This window comes from Phycodurus eques, chromosome 8 (assembly GCF_024500275.1).
Source record: "Phycodurus eques isolate BA_2022a chromosome 8, UOR_Pequ_1.1, whole genome shotgun sequence".
Taxonomy (NCBI): Eukaryota; Metazoa; Chordata; class Actinopteri; order Syngnathiformes; family Syngnathidae; genus Phycodurus; species Phycodurus eques.
The window spans coordinates 24,369,886-24,384,059 of record NC_084532.1 but is presented as its reverse complement, the minus strand read 5'-3'; the positions used below and the strand labels follow the sequence as shown (position 1 = coordinate 24,384,059).

Sequence of the window (14,174 nt, the reverse complement as noted above, 5' to 3'; positions counted from 1 at the left end):
AGACTGATAAACTCACAAAAATACACGTATGTTGAATAGTGTCTGGTTAAGGTAAAACTGTATGAAACAGTTGACAAAATATCACACACAAAGTCATTATAATTGTACGCACACTAACAAACAATTGACATCCATCCATTTTCTGAGCCGCTTAGCCTCACAAGGGTCGCGGGAGTGCTGGACCCTAGGCAGGAGGCGGGGTACACCCTGAACTGGTTGCCAGCCAATCGCAGAACAATTGACATGTCACGCTTAAAAGAGCAAATAAACACCCACATTAAGTATCACTTGACCCCCATCTTGTTTTCGAAATCTGCATAAACGCAGTAATTAAAAGCACCATTAACCCGGATGATGGTGGAATATAGAAAGTAACACTTTGTGGAAGTGTTTATGTTGTCTTGACAACCACATTGACCTCTTCATACACGTACACACACGTACCCCAGTAGCGTGGGTTAGTCTATCATTGTCCTGCAAAAGGGATATTGGCGCTGATGCTGGCAACCTAGCCACACTCTTCATAATAGTGTGTGTGCGTGTGTGTGTGTGTGTGTGTGTGTGTTTGTCACAAAGGCCTGTTGTTGTTGATAAGAGCTGAGGGCTTATTCCGCTCTCGCTTTCTCGTCCACACACACACACACACTGGAGGCTTTAATGAGAGCAGGGCACAGAGCAAGAGCCTCTGCCAAAATCAAAAGGGCTCTTTATCAGCTAGCATGAGGCTGTATTGTGTTGCATTGTTTGTGTGTGCGTGTGTGTGTGTGAGGATAAAAAATAAAAAATAAAGTGTATTTGTGCGGATATTTAACTTTGCGTATATATGTATTAGATGTGGAAGTGTGTGTGAGTGTGTGTGTGTGAGATGAAGTTGTATGTACTCGTGTTTCCCTCTACTGCTAGGCCAATGGTGAGTTAGGATTTTGTTGCCATGATGATGTTGCCATGCTACTTATTGAACTCTAAGTCGAAAAAAGCGAGTGCAAACTGTGAAGGATACACAAGCCCCTACAAATTCAGCATGGTGCATTTTCCCTCCTGGAGGCAGCACTTCATCACCAAGCCGCCTAATTACGATGTCAATGGCTCGAGCGCAGTGATTCTCAAAGTGCGGTACGAGTACCACCAGTGGTACATTGGCTCTTTCTAGTGGTACGCGAAGGAATCACTGAATTCAATACAAATAAAATTTACAATACACAAAACATTAAATACAATAAAACATATTAGAAATGAAGGTTGTAGCTATACAAAAGCTTATTTAAAATTATTTTTTCAAATCCATTATTAGTACTTTTTTTTCCATTTTCATTTACATTTTTTTCAAAGTGCAGTATATGTGCTTTTTTTATGGTATTTTCATGTACTAGGTGTAAATACTTTGAGAACCACTGCAAGTCTAGCGGATCCGTCAATGTGGTGCATGTGGCAAACACACCGACAAACACGGTCGTAGTTCAGAGCATATGTCTGCTCCTGAGTATTAGCAGTCGTTACAGCACCCGGGCAACACACGCGCGCACACGCACGCACACAGAGGGAGAATGTCCATTTGGTTATCAAAGCAGCAGCTAGCTTATTACTCTGCTTCAGCGCCACTCAATTATTCAGCTGGAGTCCACCGGGAAAGAGGAGGAGCACTGTGGCGATGTGTGTGCTACTTAAAGCACTAAGTAGGCCAAAGAGACGCAAAGCAAAGTGTCGCACATGCGCACGCACACACACACGCACGCACGCTGCATGGCGACGATGAGAACAAGAGTCGGTAACAGACCGTAGGAGGCCATTTTGCTATTCCAATGTGTGTGTGTGTGCGTGTGTTGGAGTTGCAGATGAGTTAGTGTGTGAGCGTGGTGTTGGAGGTGTGTGTTGTGTGTGTGTTAGACTTGGACACTTGTGTGAGTGCGTGTGTTGGAACTAGATGAGAGTGTGTTCGAGTTGAATACGTGCGTGTTGGAGAGAGTGAGTGACTTGAATGTGAGTACGAGTGTGTGTGGTGTTGTACGTTGAGTCTTGTGTGTGCGTGTTAGAGTTTAATATGTGTGCTATGGAGTTGCAAGAGCGAGTGAGTGAAGTGTGTGTGTGCGCATGTGTGTGAGTCACACTATATATGTTTAGTGCAAGCCAGACAAAAGTGTCTGTGGGGGGGGGGGGATAAAAAATATCAAAAGCAGAAATTCTCATCCTGGCCTCTGTGTGACTTCATGTTAATGGATTCTGTCACTTTCTACAATAATTCAAGAAGTCTTGTTCTTAAAAGTACTGTGTTTACATTCATAGACACTAATCGACTACCAACACAAGAAAAATGAAGAGTACTGGTAGCAGTGGTCGTATAGGTAAGAATGTAATTTAATGCTATTATTTCTATTTAGAGATTTTTTTGTTATTTTTATAATTATTATCAGTTATTTATATATCTCTAACTTGGAAAACTAAGCTGCTAAATTTGAGTGTGTGTTGCCACAAGTGTGTGTGTATATTTACATATTGTCGTTTTTTGTTTTTTGCTTTTGGCATTATTGTTATGTCCTTCAAAGCACGGCAGCAGGCAGGAAACCATGACAACGAGACAGCCGGGCGGTGTGCCAGAAGTGTGATGCAGCAGGTGTGAGGCCGACGGAATCATGTAAAATAAGAAACAAACAAAAGGTGACGGAATCAGCCCCAAACCCGACAGGATTATTGTGTGAATGTATTCAAATGTATTCCTGGCTTAATCCCTCATCCTGCCCCACTAAGTAGTTGTAAGCGCATTCGCTCACCATCAGCTCACATTAACACCAGCGCGATAACAGACGACTGAATAAGCAGCAGTAATCAGTGGGGGGGGGGGTTTTCCGCGCACCTTGTTTACCATGTATAACACATGTTTTATATGAATCATTATTTTGTAAATTACATATCAGGAACACCACATGCCTCCATCGACGCAAATATATGCATCTACATTTATGTGAGTACTGTAAAAGAAAATTTTGATGACTATAAGTTGTGTACAGTATATAGTGTTAAACAGGATTTTTGCAAACTGGATTCCTATATGAACAAAGATTATTCCTCCAGCTTTATGATCTGATCTATGCTTTTCATTTTTGTTATGGTGTGCATAATGACCGGCCAGTGGTGTTTTTCATGTTGACTGACTCAGGGTTTGATTTGACAACAATGTTTGGTTTTGATTACGGTGTCTGAGGTTTTGAGACTCTAGAAAAATTGGGGTTTGTGTTCACAGTTTTGATAAAACGGTCCTTTTTTAATCCCTTTCTTCAACAAAACAAAAATCCTAAACTGTCATACAAGTGTAAAAATATTTTTACCATAAGAAAAACTAAAATAAAGCAAAACTACTCACCTGTTGAACATGCCTGGCAGACGTGTGGAGTTCGTACTGTACTGGGCTGCCAGAGCCTTTCCTGTGGTTACGGTTATTTTGCCATCACTGGTACCCTTCTATGTGCGAGTGTGATAGAGCAGTAGTGGTCCTGGACTTGTAACTGGGGGTCCGCAAAATTTTGGACAATAAACTTAGCATCAATTTCAAAAATTGCCTAAATAATTCCTTTCCAATCTAAAACCCACATGCTGCATCATTAATTGATGTGTCGCAGCGTTTTGCACACACAGTTTCACGCACACATCCAATATATTCCGAAACAAGAGTTGCAGAGGTCAACGTTTGGTCAGAGTGCATGACGGGCCACGGCAGGCGCCTCCCACAATGCAGCTGTGTCCTGCACGTTCTCACGATACCTGGAAATAGCTGCCAGCGTTCCCCTGCTTCATTCCAGACGGGACTGTGGGCGTCTTGAGAGAAGAAACACAAGATTTGAATAACAAGCGCAGACTTTTTGCTTTGTTTTGGGCCCCCTTCCCCAATTCAAATGTTTAATTTAAAAGTGAACGATGCCAGCTCAGCATAGACGGATGTTCTTTTGTTTCCCGGCTTCCTTGTCGATTGAGACGCTTCCACGTTGTCTTTTCTCTATTTCTGGCCTCGAAATCCGCCCGGCAACTGTGTGTTTGTGTGTATGTGTGTGTATGTCATCTGTAGTCTGTGTGCATCCCAGATGCCAAAATTGTTCTGATTTAACACATTAATTTCACATTTTAACTGTTCTTCAAGTGTAAAACCACTATATAAAACTATTCACCCTACAAGAATGGCTGACAAATACAGTATAATACAGACATAGAGACACACAAGAAGAGTTTCACAACTGACTCAGTAAGTTGCTGTAATATCAGTCATTTTTTGCAAAGAATATAGTATATGCCTGTGAGTATTGTTATATTGTCTATCTACATGTGTTGTTCCACCGTTTGTGTTCAAATATTTGTTGCTTTAAAGGGTTATAACACTGCGACGCTGACGCTATTCATTAGCCTGTCTAAGGCATTTTGCATTGTTGGTTAGCATTAAGCTAAACTGACTTTATTAAGGCAAAGCTATGTTGTTGTTTTTCGCACACAAGGTGTGATTCTCTTTGTTTTATGTTTAGTTTGACGGGAAACTTGAAGTGGGAGTGGAAATAAACAGCTTGAAGCGTCTTTTTTTTTGAAGAATTGTTGACTATCTGCCAAACTGCTCCTGGAGTTCACTGCCACCCTCCAGCTCTCATACCCCAAATGTTTGCTTGCAAGTCTAAGCAATAATGGTCTGAACGACTAAGTCGGATCACACTTATTTTAAGGCAACACTGTAATTGCATTTCCATTCATTTCAATGGGAACCGTCACCTCTGTTTGCGAACGTTCGGTTCATGACCAGAGTTTCTCTGTATAACGCTGGGTTCCCACATGGCAATTTTGCAGTACCAAAGCGTGAAAAAGGTTTTTGCTCACATATTAATGGTGGAACTTTGCTTTTCCACTGGGATCAGGTACTCAGGAGTGAATTCAGTAGTACAGGAAACTTTTTTGATGGACTGCATCTATCCTAACCTTAAAACGAGGGTCCCCTATCTACCGTACAGTATGGATCACTGAGTAGCATCAGTACCACAGGCTTCTCCTTTCATTGAGTCCGTTCTGGAGGCACAGCTGCTGCTCCGGCCCCTTCCAAAGCTTTACTGTCCCCCCGGCTCAGGCGGGGTGAAAAAGGTGGCCCGGATTGAGCGAGCAGAGCCGCGGGGGCCACCACCCCGGCGGGCCCGTGTTGAGGCCGGCGCGCGCCGCCCGAACTCGGTTGCGGGGCCGCCTTGGCTTCGTCCAGCAGCACGCGCACGCTCTTGGAGAAGACGGCGCGGGGGTCGGTGGGCGGCAGGGCGGGACACACGCAGTGCTCCCTCAACTCCAGAGCCTACACAAACACACACACATACAAGAATCCGACTGATTTTTTTTTATTTTTTTTTTAAATGATTGATCCATTATCTTTTGAAATCAATAATCCTATTGAACTTGAAGTATTTCCTACCCAGGATGATGAAAATGTGAGAACACTATTTGTTTTGAACAATGTCCATTCCATAATATGAAGAGATAACCACCTTACAAGTCTTTTTTTTCCAAACTAAGATTTTATTATTTATCATTCCACACAGGCGTGGCCGGGGATTGAACCCCGGTCCTCAGAACTGTGAGGCAGACGCTCTAACCAGTCGTCCACCGTGCCGCCTATTTCATTTCTATTTAAATATTTGATTTTGTTGTAATCATTAACATTTTCTGTTTTTTTTTTAAATTTTATTATATAATGAACACTCATTAATATTATTTTTTTAATCCATTTTTTTGTTTTGCTTTACTTTTTTTATTGGATTATTATTTCTTAATATTGTATCATTTTTTTAAATATATATTAAAACGCAGAGCAAGGTGAAATTTCAACGGGCTGAACCGACTATGCGGCCGGCTGCATAGCTTTATCCGGTCACCTTTTAACTAGCTTAGCAAAAGACGACGCACACGGGCACCCGCCGCACCATCGCTTGTTTAGCCATCTGCTCGTCTTTGCCGCTTGGTGAACCGACTCAAGGTTAAAGCCATCGGGCACTCATACAAACACACACACACAGAAATAATGACTATGGATGCTGATGCTTCCACGGGAGCTTCCATCTAGCCCGCAGATACGTCTGATTGTGTCGCTAAGCTGCATAACTTGCTCGCCTCCAGGATGTAAACTTAAGCAGACATCCTGGATTTTATTTTTTTTTCCGTGGTGGGGAGGAGGAAAAATAAGATAAAATGAAACAAAATAACCCTGTGCACCTTTCTCATCCTTCCTCCCCTCCCAAGCCTGCAGCAGGAAATCGTACATCTCTCTAGACACTTCATTAGCTCCTTGAAAAACATATAAAATTTGGATGTCCTCGCGTCTGGTCTTTTACTTTACGTTAACAAGTGATTTATGTGTGTGTGAGAAAGTGTACTTGCGGCACGAGGCGGTCCAGCTGTGCCACGCGGTTCTTGTGCGACGGATGCGTGGACAGCCACTCGGGCAGGCTGGGCTCTCCACTCAGCTGTTCCCTGATCTCCATCTGCTGCCAGAAGACCGGACCCGCACGCACATCCGCACATGCCTGTACGCATGCACACACACACACACACACGCACACACACACGCGTGTTACATACTCCTAATTTTTTTTCTTCTCTCTATTTAAAATCACTAAAATAATGAATTGTATCTACCTGTCTGTGACACAAGGTTTGTTTACTTTGACAATGGTGCCCCATAGTGGCACATATTGAAACAACAGTTAGTGAATGTGATAATGACATTTATTTTACTTGTTTTCTTTTAAAGTGTAATAATTCAATTGTTTGTTTGTTTTATTTTACTTTTTATTTCATGACTTAATGATTAAGCATTAAATTACTTAAAATGTTATTCATTTATTAACTTTTTAATTCATTATTTAGTCTAAGAATTCAATAATTTTATTTGGACTTATTTCTATTTTAGTCATTCATTTTACTTTTTCTGTTTCATGATTTAATGTTTAATCAAACAACTTAATTTTATTATTAAATGTATGATCATTTAATGATCTTGTTTGATTTTAATCATTTTTCAATTTAATTTATTATCTGTTGTGTAATAATGGCATTGTGTGCCATATGTAGTCATTTTATTTGTATTTAGTAATTTTACTTCAATTGATTTTTTTGTATTTTAATTGTATTTTGTAATTGTATTAATCAATGTGTAATCGATGTGATCAAATATGTAAACAATGTTATTTTTCAATTATTTTACTCAAGCGATTATTTTACATTTTTTTTATTGTATTTAATGTGTAATGCATGTGATCAGATTTGTAAACCATTTTATTTGTATTTGTTTTATTCTGAAAAATAAAAAATACATTATTTAATGTGTGATCTATTACAGTTTTAATTGTTTTACTTTAGTCAATTATTGTTTATTTTTTCGTAGTTTGTGATTAATGTGTAGTCTTGTTTTTCAGTTTTTATTTAAGGACAAGCAATACAGAAAATCGATGCATGGGTGCAATTAATTATTGACAATGATTAGAATATATTCGAATGAAATGAGCTGTGTTTGTGTACGCAATCAAGTCCATCATTCCAAGTGTTGCGAGTGTATCTGGGTCGGGCGGTACCTTCGCCGCCAACTGCAAGCCGACCTCATCCGCCTCCGCCTCCAGCTTCCTGCTGTAGGGACGGTTGAACATCAACTGCAGGGGGCGGCGCAGAGAGGATGAGATACAAATACAAATACAATTCGACCGCTATACAGTGTTCCTCCACATATTTGCGATTCTCGACTCGCAGGGTTATCTTTGCAACCTATTCTTCGTTATTCGCTGCAAAAACTCACAATTAAAACTTAGTTAAAATACGAAAATAAATACAGAGGCAAATAAATAAATGTATTTATCATGAAGACTTTAGACTTAGTATTGTCACATCCTGATAATAACAGTGTTTCACTTCTTTTGACACTTGTAAGAAATTTCCATTTGGCCTTAGTGTTATATCAATATCAATATTCATATGAATTCGTAGTGTATGCGAGTCACCTGCGTGAGCTTGTCCTGGGCCCACTGACCCAGCAGCGCCAGGCTGTCACGGGGACACACGGCCCAGATGGCGGTCAGCAGGACCACGGACAGGAGGTCCACCACGTGGGACAGGCTGGCCTGCTCCGCCTGCAGCAGGACAAGGTGATGGCGAAGATGGAGGTGAAGGTGGAGGTTAGGATAGGAGGACAATGCGAAGAGGGAGGAAAAAAAGATATCACGCACTCTCCAAGAATGGAGTGAGGAGCTAATAAGCTCATTGCCTTGATCTAATTACAATCCTCCTCCAAGTTCGAAACTCCCAAACGGCACGAGTTGATGACACACTTGCTCACGCAGCAACGAGAATGTACTTTTAACGAGGCCGTAAACACTCGCCGCAACAACATGGATGGGGCCTTTACGCCGCACCAAATGGCTTTTTAATGTGCTAAAGGTGTAATTGCGTTATGATTGGATTTCATTTGCCGGCAAAAATATATGCAAAACGAACACGAGAAGTAGCTTAGTGGACTTGTTTTTATTAAAAAAAAAAAAAAAACACTCTCTTTCTAATTGTGTTGTGTTATGTTGTGGGTTAATGCTAACTGATGCAATCCATTTGTTTTTAATTTTTGTTTAATTTTACTTAGGCTTTATTTAACCGGAATACAGTGTAAATTGCTTAAATGCGTTATTATTACAGCGCTGCCAACCTAAAAAAAAATCACTTCCAGAACAATTTCAATATTTTCCAAATTTGGTCAAGAACATTTCCATGCAAAAGTCACAATCAAAATTGTTAAAAAATTATGGTTTCAATATTTGACATTTGAATTTTTTTATTACATAAAGCCTTGCAATGGTGGACGCAGCTGCAGTCTGAATCAAAGTACCAGTATATGAGATTTCGATGTTCCATCATCAAAAATATCGGTGCCTATGGATTAATTCATCTTTGCCAATTCTGTTTTCAACCCTTTTTAACAAAAAAACGAAAAAAAGGCTCTTAAAGCAGACAAACATCAAAATTAAAACTTAGCACTCTATTTTGCAAACAAACAAATAACATTGCTGATACAGGAAGACTGACTTGGATAGTTTATGTATGGACAATAGTTTTGGTTTCTATTTTGTGCAATGTACTTCTTCTTGTAAGAAGAAGAAATGTAATTACATCTTCTCTTGCATGCCATTTATATTACATATTTATATTTCCTATATCCACAAATGCTGCTGAAACGATGCAAATTTCCCCATTGTGGGACTAATAAGGGTCTTATCTTACAATATATATATTACAAATACTTATGAATAATAATAATATACTTTTAACCTGACACGGTGTCCTGTGTGGACGTGTATTATTGTATATCTCTAAACACGTATTAATTGGGCTGTTATCTTGTTGCTCAAAGTTGGTTGCTCTCCGCGAAAACACGTTTCCAGACAATTTACACTGTGGCAACTGCATTGTTTCATCAAATCCCTTATTTCGATGCTTTTTCAACTGGCTTTGAGCATGGATTTGACATGATCTTCGCCTATTCACTCCTCGTCCTCCCTTTGTGACGTTGTTTTGTAAGAAGCATGGTAAGAAGTGTAGCTTATTCGCCACCATGAAGCCATCAGTGACTTACAATGAGTTGACACCGGACGGAAAGAGAACTTTCGCCTGCGCGGCTTGGCAGCCGGGAGTGTGTAATAAAATAGCGTGCACCAAGCAGCTGGTCAATGTTTACGCACCGGTAATGTCAGATGGTGGTGCTTTTTTTTTTTTTTTTTTTAATTTTATATTTAAGACACAGGAACTACATGATGTTGATATTTGCGTGGCCAAACAAGGTCACCAAAATATTGGGCGCAGTGACATTCCAGACCCGCCAAAAAGCGGCGAAAATCCAGCATACGATGAACCGCGATATAGAACAAGGAACATTCTATTTTATATTATTGTCTTTTTGATGTGGCTCTTTCATTGGCTGTCGATGTGAGATGGTGCGGGTGTACCTAATGTTATGACTTACGGCGTGTCCTAGTAAGGCATGAGCCATTTCGTGTCCCAGCACGATGGTGAGCTGGTGGACATCTGCCACAGCTTCCAGCATGCCGGTGAACATGAACACTTTGCCATTCTGCAACAACAACCAAAAGAACAAAATATGAATTTGAATAGGACTTTTTATCACGATGAAGTGAAGTACTGGTGGCTGACCGGGAGCACAAAGGCGTTGGTGTTGTCACTCTGCACCACGTGGACGCTCCAGTCCACGTCGGCCATTTCGGGGAGGTCCTGGTTGCGCCGGGCCAGGTGCTGTACCACTCGCTCCACCGCCTGGTGACGAGCATCGCTCTCGGGAAGCAGCAGCTCGCCAAACTCCTCCATGTACTGCACAAGAAGACGACACACAGGAAGTTACATTAAAGCAGTAAAAATCGAGCATCAATTTATGTGGCCTCAATTATTATCGAAAAAACAATCACTGTGTGTAAAAGAAGGTCAAGTAAAAGTAGACTTTTTTTGTTAATTTTATGTATTGCAATGGCTAAACTTTTTTTGAAACTGTATTTGGTTTGAGATTTTTGTTTACATTTTGATATATTTCTGTAGGTTAGTTTTTTTAATTGTAATAAAAAAATCTAGAACTAAAGCTAGATTTTATTCATTTATTTTGTAATATTTTTTTATTTATTTTTAATGCATCAATTTGATCAGCAAAATTAACTGGATGTTTTTTAAATCTAATTTATCAAATTAAATCACCAGCAACTTCAGCAGTCATTAATCTTTTATGTTTTATAATGGTTAACCTTTTTTTTTTTACACCTCTATCTTTTTTTGTAGATTTAAGTTTATCTTTTGAAAATATTAACGATATATTCTAGGTTTTTTTGTACATTTTTAATATTGTCAAGGTTTTTTTTCTTTGAATCTTTAATGGTATTTCCAGATCAGGTTTACAATTCTTAAAATATATTATCTAGAAAATAAAAACTAGATTTTATTCATTTATTTAAAAATATTTTTCTAGTTTCTTTCAATGGGTTAATTTGCAACATAAGATGATTTTAAAAATCACATTTAATTAAATCTCCAGAAACTCATATATATATATATATATATATATATATATATACACATATTTTTTTGTCTTTTTTAACAGGTTAATATGATCAGCAGCATACCTGGAGGATATTAAAATCGAATTAGAAACAAATTAGATACCCAGGAAATTCTGAACTGTTGATTGGTTGTTTTCATGTTTTACAACGGTTAACTTCTTTTCACACTGAGACACAATTAAGAAAGCTCAAATTTCCATGAAAAAGCATCGCGTCCCCTCACCGCCTCCGAAGTGAAGGCTGCCAGCTCCATGTAGTTCTGCCTGTTGAACACCAGCAGGCGCGTGCGTCCAGTCACGGGCGACTGGTCCAGGTGCGTGAGGAGGAGGAGGGCCGTGATGGCTGCCGCTGCGCCCGCCGCCGCCGCCAGCCGCCAGCGCCGCCGCCACACCCACTGGCGGAAGAGCTGACGCCGGTCGTCCGGCAGCCCCACCCACCACTTCCTTAAACTCCTGTGGCGATACAACAGGTCGTTACGCTTATCAATCCGATCAAATACCTGTTATTTGTCACATTAGTGATGAAAAAAATGGTTAGTATGATCCATCATACTTTCCCAGTATGATGGATTTACCAGTCAGGGCCCATTTTTATACCATTTTTATACCAATTTCATACCAATTTCAGAAAAAGCTACTGAATAAGAAAAAAAATATTTTAATTTCCAGCATTAATTTTCAAGTCTTAAAAAGGGTTAGAGTTAGTAACCTGTTCAATTCAAATGGGGAAAAAAATCTTTTCGAGGGGGTAAGTTGGACAAGTGTGCACACACACTCTTATAACTGGGGATGTGTTCAGAATTAAAAAAAAAAAAATCACATTTTTGTCACGAACCACATCGCAGTTACGGTGTTCCTCACAGGGCTGTTATGACTGAATGAGGGAAGGGCAAGTACCGATACCACGTATCGCTATCGGGCCAATATCGGCCTTACTTCAAGGGATAGGATACTCGTGAAGGCTGCCGATACCGACCACCAATACTTAAGGCAAAAAAATGACACGGAGTAAGTCCTCCTCGCCAGTAGTTGGCGCTGCTACACTGCAGCAGTTTCACACATCGGTAAATCTTCACGTGCATCAGAAAGAAAGAAAGAAAGTTCTTTGTTCTCAATTGTGCCATTGTGTTAATTGAAATTTTATGTATCAAAAGTACTCGTGGTATCGGTATCATGAGTACTCGAGTGAATACTTGTACTGGTGTCTGTCTGGGGGGGAAAAAAATAGTATCAATTATATATATTACTTAGGCACAACAAATTGATGGATAACTGATTTTCAGAAATCAGAAGCCAGTAAACAAATATTTGTTCAACTATTTGTCAATGTTATTTGAAAAGTGGAATTGAAACGCTTACAATAGCTCAATCTGCAGTTTTGGTATTCAAGCACGAGGCATGGAGTGGACGTATATGATTTGCTTGTGTGGGCCACTTGAAATGATGCGGTGGGCCGGACCTGGCCCGGGGACCATGAGTTTGTGTTATACTCATGTTAAATGGGAGACAGTCCACTTTTCAACATTTAAAGCGCCCAAACACCCCAAATAATGCTCAGATGTTGTAGTACACTTTTTAGATCCAATGTATTTTGATATTAAACATGGTGGTCGCTATAAGGATTTTCCTATCAGGAATTACTTTATGAAACCTTTAGCGAAATTTTGCCTGTCCCTACAATATTCTTGTCCTTTTCTGACCTTAATAATCGAAATGTTTGATGTTAAACGTGGTAGTTGTCTCCTACCTGCCCAGTATGATGGCCATGAGCTTCTGTACAGGCTTGAGCACCAGCCATATCAGAGGAGCTGGTAAAGCCTCCACCCGGGCAGAGGTACGGAACTGAGCCCCACATAGAGGGGGCCGAAGGAGGCCAGGAGTTTTGGTCAAGAGCGTCCCGGCGGTGCCATGTGGAACCAGGACGAGCCCGCCGGCGCGAGGGGCTCCATGTCGAGCATGCCGGAGTGGGGCTTGCAAAGAGCGGATGTGGAAGGAGTGAGAGACCACCTGGAGGTGTCGCGTCAGGTGAAACAAGGGAAGCCCCCTTAAGGGAAACATCATGGCTGTCTTCACTGGAAGTCACCGAGACGTCATTTTCTTACTACTGGTCGCCAATGTCACGCTAGCTTCGTGTAACCTAATGGTTTCGTTTTACGAAGTTTCGGTAGCAAAATATAATTTTTTTCCCGTGTTGTTTCATCCGAAAGGCGTTGCATTGAATGGTGTTTGCAGTGATAGGTGACGAGAAATGTCACTCCATTGCGACAACTTTTGCCTGTTTCGGAGATTTGTTCCAGCGTGCAAAATAAGTCCCCCGGAAACAAGTTCGGAAGAAAGGATTCGCGTGACCAGCACGGTCAAAAACGGTTATATTATTATTAATATATTTTTCCAAGATGTTTTTTTTATTCTGTCACCATCCTTAATATTAGCAGTAATAGTAATTCTTATAAATACCAAACCTCGTAAAAACTATACGTCCACCCGGAAACAAGTCCGTGCGAAAGTTTCCGAGTAGCAACATAGGTTCCGCAGCGGTCATTGATTTAAAAAAAATAATAATAATAGATTTTAAATAACATGGTTTCAAATATCCCACCGTTATTAGTAATATCGTTTTTTTAATATTTATCCGTAATATTAACCCTTATAAATATTAGAAGTCGTAATAGCCTCTGCCGGAAACAAGTCAATAAATGTTCCGAGTGACCGTCTTGGTCAACCTTTTTATTTATTTTGTTGTATTTATAAATGCCTTTTTTGTAACATATCAACACTATCTGTCACATATTATTTAAATATTAGCAGTAAAACTAATGATTTAAAATACTAAAACTTGAAAGAACCATGTACTTCTCAAATAAAATAAATTTAAATAACAAGTAGGAAAGGTTCCGAGTGACCACTCCAGCGCCCCCCAAAATTGACATTTTTAAAACGTCACCACTAATATTAGTAGCAATATTAGTTAATAAATTATTAGCAGTAACATAAAGTATTAAAATGATTATCAATACTAATGTTAATATTAATTAATATTAGGACTACTGTATATTAATCAATAGCAGTATAATACATT

At 39.8% G+C, this 14,174-nt stretch overlaps 1 protein-coding gene and 1 long non-coding RNA gene across 2 annotated transcripts; one reads left to right on the top strand and one right to left on the bottom strand.

Moving 5' to 3' along the window:
- The first annotated feature begins 1,704 nt into the window (after window positions 1–1,704).
- Window positions 1,705–4,537, top strand: LOC133406812 (uncharacterized). Its single transcript, XR_009769097.1, has 3 exons — window positions 1,705–1,775; window positions 2,281–2,339; window positions 2,541–4,537. It is a non-coding gene; the product is annotated as an uncharacterized LOC133406812 (long non-coding RNA).
- oma1 (OMA1 zinc metallopeptidase) lies at window positions 2,849–13,566 on the bottom strand. The gene is made up of 8 exons (XM_061684767.1): window positions 12,843–13,566; window positions 11,320–11,548; window positions 10,189–10,362; window positions 10,001–10,108; window positions 7,995–8,123; window positions 7,575–7,649; window positions 6,378–6,527; window positions 2,849–5,302 (listed from the first exon to the last, which is right to left on the bottom strand). The coding sequence occupies exons 1-8, from the start codon at window positions 13,154–13,156 to the stop codon at window positions 5,018–5,020; spliced, it is 1,464 nt and encodes a 487-aa protein (XP_061540751.1). The 5' UTR covers window positions 13,157–13,566; the 3' UTR covers window positions 2,849–5,017.
- Window positions 13,567–14,174: the final 608 nt, after the last annotated feature.

Coding starts and splice junctions, on each gene's coding strand:
- oma1 (XM_061684767.1), bottom strand. CDS start 13,156: ATGATGTTTCCCTTAAGGGGGCTTCCCTTGTTTCACCTGACGCGACAC. Junction 10,109..10,188: donor CCAACGCCTTTGTGCTCCCG/GTCAGCCACCAG, acceptor TTGTTGTTGCAG/AATGGCAAAGTGTTCATGTT. Junction 7,650..7,994: donor CCCAGGACAAGCTCACGCAG/GTGACTCGCATA, acceptor CGCCCCCTGCAG/TTGATGTTCAACCGTCCCTA.